Source organism: Chiloscyllium plagiosum, chromosome 44 (assembly GCF_004010195.1).
Source record: "Chiloscyllium plagiosum isolate BGI_BamShark_2017 chromosome 44, ASM401019v2, whole genome shotgun sequence".
Taxonomy (NCBI): Eukaryota; Metazoa; Chordata; class Chondrichthyes; order Orectolobiformes; family Hemiscylliidae; genus Chiloscyllium; species Chiloscyllium plagiosum.
Window position 1 is genome coordinate 11,674,509 of NC_057753.1, and position 7,669 is coordinate 11,682,177.

Genomic DNA, 7,669 nt, shown 5'->3' on the forward strand with positions numbered 1-7,669 from the left:
GAGAGGAGGGAGAGAGGTGGGGATGAGAAGGATGGCGGAGAATGGGGGGAAATGGGAATTGCACAGTGTCTTTCTGTCTCTCGATGCTGACCTGTCTTTACTCGGCTCTGTTCCCAGAGAAGCCATCACTCGCTATTGACCTGAGCACAGTGAAGCTGGAGGGGAGTGGGAGCATTGGAATGGAGAGCTCACAGCCCAGCTCCCCCAGCAGGGGTGTGGTGACATCGCACCAGGTGAGGAACAGGAAGTGGGGGCATTACAAAGGTGTGATGCCTGAAGCAGGGATGTGGCAGGTGCCACAAGGGACACTTAGACGATTCTGGAAAGACTGACACCTCAGTTCTATTTTCACAGACAGGTAGAGAGTGACGCTCCTGTTCTCCATGTCCCAGCAGTTAGAGAGTGACGTTTCTGTGTCTCAGCAGGTAGAGTAACGCTCCTGTCCCCTGTGTCTCAGCAGGTAGAGAGCGACGCTCCTGTTCCTGTTTCCCAGCAGGTAGAGAGTGACACACTTGTTCCCCGTGCCCCAGCAGGTAGAGAGTGACACTCCCGTTCCCCGTGTCCCAGCAAGTAGAGAGTGACGTTCCTGTGCCCCAGCAGGTAGAGAGTGATACTCCTGTTCCCAGTGTCCCAGCAGGTAGAGAGTGACACTCCTGTTCCCGTTTCCCAGCAGGTAGACAGTGACACTCCGGTTTCTGTTATCCATCAGGTAGAGAGTGACGCTCCCGTTTCCCAGCAGGTAGAGAGTGACTCTCCTGTTCGCATTTCCCAGCAGGTAGAGAGCGATGCTCTTGTTCCTGTGTCCCAGCAGGTAGAGAGTGATGCTCTTGTTCCTGTGTCCCAGCAGGTAGAGAGCGATGCTCTTGTTCCTGTGTCCCAGCAGGTAAAGAGTGACGCTCTTGTTCCTGTGTCCCAGCAGGTAGAGAGTGACGCTCTTGTTCCTGTGTCCCAGCAGGTAGAGAGTGACGCTCCTGTTCCTGTGTCCCAGCAGGTAGAGAGTGATGCTCCTGTTCCCACTGTCCCAGCAGGTAGAGAATGATGCTCCTGTTCCTGTTTCCCAGTAGGTAGAGAGTGACGCTCTTGTACATCTTTTCCAGCAGGCAATGGGTGAAGACCCACCACCCGACTCCCAACAGATGGACAGTGAAAGCAGCTGTGATCCTAGTTCAGGCTCCGAGATGTCCACAAGTGAAGAATGTTCCACTGAAATCCCCTCGCTGGAATTGACTGTGACACCCAACACTGAAGGTATTGAACTAAGGGGCACAGTCATCAAGCACGGAAACAGACCCTCTGCTCCAATGAGTCTGTGCCGACCAGATATCTAACCTAATCTAGTCCCATTTGCCAGCATTTGGCCCATGTCCCTCTACACCCTTGCTATTCATATACCCATCCAGATGCCTTTTAAATTGTACCAGCCTCCATCACTTCTTCCACCCTCTGTGTGAAAACGTTGCTCCACAAGTACCTTTTAAATCCCTCCCATCTCACCTTAAACCTCTGCCATCTGCTTTTGGACTCCTCTATCCTGAGGAAAAGGCCTATTTACCCTATCCACGTCCCTCATTATTTTATAAACCTCTATAAGGTCATCCCTTAGCCATCAACGCTCCAGGGAAAACAGCCCCAGCTTATTCAGCCTCTCTTCATAGCTCAAAACGTACAATTCTGGCAACATCCTTGTACATCTTTTCAGCACACTTTCAAGTTGAACAAAATCTTCCCTACAGCAGGGAAACCAGAATTGAACACAGTATTCCAAAACGGGCCTCACCAATGTCCTGTACAGCCACAACATGACTTCCCAACTCCTATACTCAATGCTCTGACCATTGAAGGCAAGTGTACCGAACGCCTTCTTCACCACCCTGTCTACCTGGGTCTCCACTTTCAAGGAACTTTGGACTAGGTCTCCTTGTTCAGCAACACTCACCAGGGCCCTACCATGAACTGTGCAAGTCCAAAATATTGCTCTACCTCAGTTATCTAACTTCAACTCCATCTGCCACTGCTCGGCCCATTGGTCAATTTGATCAAAGTCCCATTGTACCCTGGATAACCATCTTTACACTCCAATACACCACCTATTTTGTGTCATTTGCAAACTCACTAACCATACTTCTTGTATTCACAACCAAATCATTTATATAAATGGCAAAAATCAGTGGACACAGAACTGCTGGTGATCTAACCTTGCTAACCAGTCTACGCATGCAGAACTTTGTTAAACACCTTGCTGAAGTCCATATCTGCTTTCATCAATCTTATTTGTGAACTCTTCAAAAACAAACTTAAATCAAGTAACTGAGAGACAATTTCCCACCTATAAAGCCACATTGACTATCCCTAATCAGTCCTTGCTTCTCTCCCTCAGAATCTCCTCCAATGACTTACTCACCACTGACATCAGGCTCACCAGACTATAATCCTCTGGTTTTTCCTTACCCTTACCTCTCCACAGCACAGTAGATCCCGCTGATCATGCTGGGGTAAAGCAGATCCTACAAGGTGGTCATCGACCCCAACAGAATCAGGGGAGCCACACCAAGGTCATGCAGGCCCCAAGTTCGAATGTGCGCCATCAAATCAGATGACTAGGCCCACAGGGTTGCCAGGACCCAGAGTTGGGTGAGCCCACGGTGTGATTAGGTCCTAACCAGCAGGCACCAGTGGAGTTAAGGAGATCGTTGTTTCGAGTGACTTTGGACTCCTGAAGTCCCACGTTCAGAAAGTGGCAGGAGTCAGTACGGTTGAGGGCTGAAGAGCGGTGCATAGAGCATGAACTAAATCTCTCTCTCTCTCATGGTTCACAGCCCTGGATAATTTCACAGTCAGCATCATCAGCTCAGTGCCAACAAGCCTCCCAGAGAAAGGTAACATAATATTTTCTGGAGTTTAAGCTTTTCCACTCTCTCTGAAAGCCACAGCAGGAACCTTAATGATAACTGAGCGATACGCTGACCGCCTGGCCTGCTTGCTGAGCCACACACACAGGCCTCACCACATTAAAACTCTCCATTCTTACTGGAGCTCAGACAGTTATACCTGCTTTACCTCTCCGCCCCACAGGCCCAAATTCGATGGTCATTGCCTTCTGCTACAGCGGTGTGGAGGTTCGCACTGAGATGATACGGCATGGCTGCAAGATCTCATCCTCAGCTCCTTTAACCCGCAGCGAGAACTCATTCGGCTCACAGGCCTTGGACAAACTGCGCTTCCCAGAAACGACCACCATCGCCAGCCCGGAGAAGCGGAGGGCAACTGAGGAGCTGCTGACCTTCCTGGAGCGGGGGGTCATGCTGGACAGCAACGCCAATGGGATCTTCGTCCAGCGCCTGTGCCAGGGCCGGGTCTTCTGGACAGGGCCCTGTGCACCTCAGCCCAATCAGACGAATAAGTTGGAGAGGGAAAAGGTGGAAAAGTTGTTTGACCGCAAGAAATTTGAGCAGGGTAACTATCTGGCAAGGTTGGTGGGGTGAGGGGGACAGTGCTAAACATGCAAACGCTTTCTGATCTCTGGTAGGAATCCTAAAAAGCTCTGGTGAGACATTGCAGGATGCAAATTGATGTGATGTTTTGCTCTCAGATAAGAAAAATGCAATGTTAAGACAACTGATAGCTACGTAGAAAGGAGGTGTGTCTCTCAAGCTGTGTGTGTTGTAGTGTGTGTGTGTGTGTGTAAGGGGACTGTGTTGGAGTGTGTCAGGTAAATGTAGCAGTATCGGGGGGTGGCATGTGTGGGTGAGTTTGTAGCAGTACGTTTGAGTGTGTCGGGTGAGTAGCAGTGTTGGGGGTGAATGTATTTGTGTGTGAGAGAATGTATTCTTGTTCATGCAAATGCATATATGTGCAGTTGAGAACGTGTTGGTGTGTTTAAGTACACGCAAAGCTGTTTGTGTGTGAGAGAACGTATATGTTTGAAAATCTGTTAGTGTGCTTTCGTATATTTGTGTGAGTTTGTTTTTTCCTGCAAGTGAGGATTGGATTGTAATGTGGGGTAGGCAATGTGTTTGGACACGGTGTACGGTTTTGGGGTTGGTAGCGTGTATGGACAGGAATGTCAGTGTTGGGGTTGGTAGCGTGTATGGACAGGGAGTACAGTATTGGGGATGGGCAGTGTGTATGGACAGGGAGTACAGTATTGGGGTTGGGCAGTATGTACAGAGAGTACAGTATTGGGGATTTGCAGTGTGTACAGTACAATAGGAAGTACAGTATTGAGGATATGCAGTGTATACGGATAGGGAGTACGGTATTGGGGATAGGCAGTGTATATGGTCAGGGAGTACGGTATTGGGGATAGGCAGTGTATATGGTCAGGGAGTACGGTATTGGGGATGTGCATTGTGTATGATCAGGGAGTACGGTATTGGGGATGTGTAGTGTGTATGGACAGGGAGTACGGTATTGGGGATGTGCAGTGTGTATGGACAGGGAGTACAGTGTTGGGGATGCGCAGTGTATATGGTCAGGGAGTACGGTGTTGGGGATGTGCAGTGTGTATGGACAGGGAGTACAGTGTTGGGGATGGGCAATGAGTACGGACAGGGAGTACAGTATTGGGGATGGGCAGTATGTACAGAGAGTACAGTATTGGGGATTTGCAGTATGTACAGTACAGTAGGAAGTACAGTATTGAGGACATGCAGTGTATACGGATAGGGAGTACGGTATTGGGGATAGGCAATGTATATAGTCAGGAAGTATGGTATTGGGGATAGGCAGTGTATATGGTCAGGGAGTATGGTATTGGGGATGTGCAGTGTATATGGTCAGGGAGTATGGTATTGGGGATGTGCAGTGTATATGGTCAGGGAGTACGGTATTGGGGATGTGCAGTGTGTATGGACAGGGAGTACGGTATTGGGGATGTGTAGTGTGTATGGACAGAGAGTACGGTATTGGGGATGTGCAGTGTGTATGTACAGAGAGTACAGTATTGGGGTTGGGCAGTATGTACAGAGAGTACAGTATTGGGGATTTGCAGTGTGTACAGTACAGTAGGAAGTAGAGTATTGAGGATATGCAGTGTATACGGATAGGGAGTATGGTATTGGGGATAGGCAATGTATATGGTCAGGGAGTATGGTATTGGGGATAGGCAGTGTATATGGTCAGGGAGTACAGTATTGGGGATGTGCAGTGTGTATGGACAGGGAGTACGGTATTGGGGATGTGCAGTGTTGGGGATGTGTAGTGTGTATGGACAGGGAGTACAGTGTTGGGGATGTGTAGTGTGTATGGACAGGGAGTACAGTGTTGGGGATGCGCAGTGTGTATGGACAGGGAGTATGGTATGGGGGATGTGTAGTGTGTATGGACAGGGAGTACAGTGTTGGGGATGCGCAGTGTGTATGGACAGGGAGTACAGTGTTGGGGATGCGCAGTGTGTATGGACAATTAGTACAGTATTAGGGATGGGCGGTGTGTATGGGCAGCAAGTACAGTACTGGGGTGGGCAGTCAGTTTGGGTAGCATTTTTGGGCAGAAGCTGGGTTGTGTGCCAACCCTTACACAGGTTGTCAATTCTTTGTCCCAGATATGGTACTCTACCAGACATCAGGAGGTGGTGTTATGCCTCAATATCGTGTCACACTATGCTTTGGTGAAGAACTGACAGAGGCAGATGCTCCAGCAGAAAAGCTCATTACTGTTCAGGTGAGCAGTGAGAAACCTTTCACCCTAATTGCAACACCTCTTGTACCCCTTGCCAAGCCCATGGTTGGTTCTGAGCTTGTCCAGCCAGCAAATGCTGCCCTAACCTCTCCTCCACTGACTATCACAACTGACAGAGTTGCTTTGAAACACCTCTGCCCATCACAAGTTCCCAGCCTCCTACACACTCAACCAAAGAGGGGCAATACATTCTCATCTCAGCAAGGCAGCGACTGTGTAACAGTGATGTACTGACTGAATCCCGGTCTTGGTGAGGCAGGGCAGCGGCTGTATACTAGTGATGTACTGACTGTATCCTGGTCTCGGTGAGGCAGGGCAGCGGCTGTATACCAGTGATGTAGCGACTGTATCCTGGTCTCGGTGAGGCAGGGCAGCGGCTCTGTAACACTGATGTAGTGACTGTATCCTGGTCTCGGCGAGGCACTGCAGCGGCTGTGTAACATTGATGTAGCTACTGTATCCCAGTATCAGCAAGGCAGGGCAGCGGCTGTGTAACACTGATGTAGCGACCGTATCCCAGTATCGGCAAGGCAAGGCAGCGACTGTGTAACAGTGATGTAGCGACTGTATCCTGGTCTCGGCAGGGCAGCGACTGTGTATCAGTGATGTAGTGACTGCATCCCAGTCTCGGTGAGGCAGGGCAGCGGCTGTGTAATAGTGATGTAGTGACTGTATCCCAGTCTCGGTGAGGCAGGGCAGCGGCTGTGTAACAGTGATGTAGCGACTGTATCCCGGTCTCGGCAGGGCAGCGGCTGTGTAACTGTAATGTAGTGACTGCATCCCAGTCTCGGTGAGGCAAGGCAGCGACTGTATCCCGGTCTCGGCAAGGCACTGCAGCGGCTGTGTAACAGTGATGTAGTGACTGTATCCCAGTATCGGCAAGGCACTGTAGCGGCTGTGTAACAGTGACGTAGCGACTGTATCCCAGTATCGGCAAGGCACTGCAGCGGCTGTGTAACACTGATGTAGCGACTGTATCCCAGTATCGGCAAGGCAAGGCCGCGACTGTGTAACAGTGATGTAGTGACTGTATCCCGGTCTCGGCAAGGCAAAGCAGCAGCTGTGTAACAGTAATGTAGCGACTGTATCCCGGTCTCAGCAAGGCAGGGCAGCGACTGTGTAACATTGATGTAGCGACTGTATCCCGGTTTCGGTGAGCCAGGGCAGCGACTCTGTAACATTGATGTAGTGACTGTATCCCGGTCTCAGCAAGACAGCAGCTGTATACCAGTGATGTAGTGACTGTACCCCAGCCTTGGCAAGGTAGCCGCTGTACCCCGGTCTCGGAGAGGTAGCGGGTGGCAACTGCTATCTCGTCTCAGCAGGATAGCCATAGTGCCTATAGCACAGTCGCGGCGAGGTAGCGACAGTGACTATATCACGATCTCGGTGAGGTAGTAATCATGTTTTGGTGATGTAGCAACTGTATCACAATCTTGACAAGGGAGTGACTATTTACATGATGATATACCAACTATCCCAGCCTTGGTGAGAAAAGCTGCTTGACTAATGGTTTGACTTCAGCTCTGTTGTGAGAACCATGGTGATGAGGGAAATGGGGAGCAGAGATAGTCAAAGAACAGGCTGGCCCACTTTGACCCACTCCAGTTTAACGTCCCAGAGGCCTTTGACATGTTAAATACCTTATGATAGGACGCTGCGTCAAAACCAGCTCACTCTTACAAGGATCGCAGCAGTGCAGTTACTCCCATTCCCACCCTACCTGCTGTGCACCTGACCGACCCCTGCTCAGTGTGCACCCCACCAACCCCCACCCGCCATGAACCCAACTTAAGCCCATTTGCCATGAACCCAATTACTCTGCCCACCATGCAGCTGACTGACCACAGTCCGTGTACCCCACCAATCCTGGCCCAACCCACCATGCACCCCACCGACTCTCACCCACAGTGAACCCCACCCGCCGTGAAACCCACCGACCCCACCCAAGCCTACTTGCCATGAACCAAACCCCCACCAACCGTGCGCC

General features: G+C 50.5%; 2 protein-coding genes across 2 annotated transcripts in view; one reads left to right on the forward strand and one right to left on the reverse strand.

The window, feature by feature from the left end:
- Window positions 1-7,669, reverse strand: part of LOC122543556 (zinc finger protein 721-like) — a 76,626-nt gene that overhangs the window by 56,693 nt on the left and 12,264 nt on the right. The gene's annotated exons all lie outside the window — the stretch shown is intronic.
- The window catches only part of LOC122543523 (interferon regulatory factor 8-like), a 19,636-nt gene that overhangs the window by 10,766 nt on the left and 1,201 nt on the right, over window positions 1-7,669 (forward strand). The window contains exons 4-8 of the mRNA XM_043682303.1: window positions 118-233; window positions 1,098-1,248; window positions 2,817-2,876; window positions 3,073-3,453; window positions 5,543-5,661. Of these exons, the coding sequence (XP_043538238.1) occupies window positions 118-233; window positions 1,098-1,248; window positions 2,817-2,876; window positions 3,073-3,453; window positions 5,543-5,661 (827 nt within the window). The remainder of the gene's footprint in view (window positions 1-117; window positions 234-1,097; window positions 1,249-2,816; window positions 2,877-3,072; window positions 3,454-5,542; window positions 5,662-7,669) is intronic.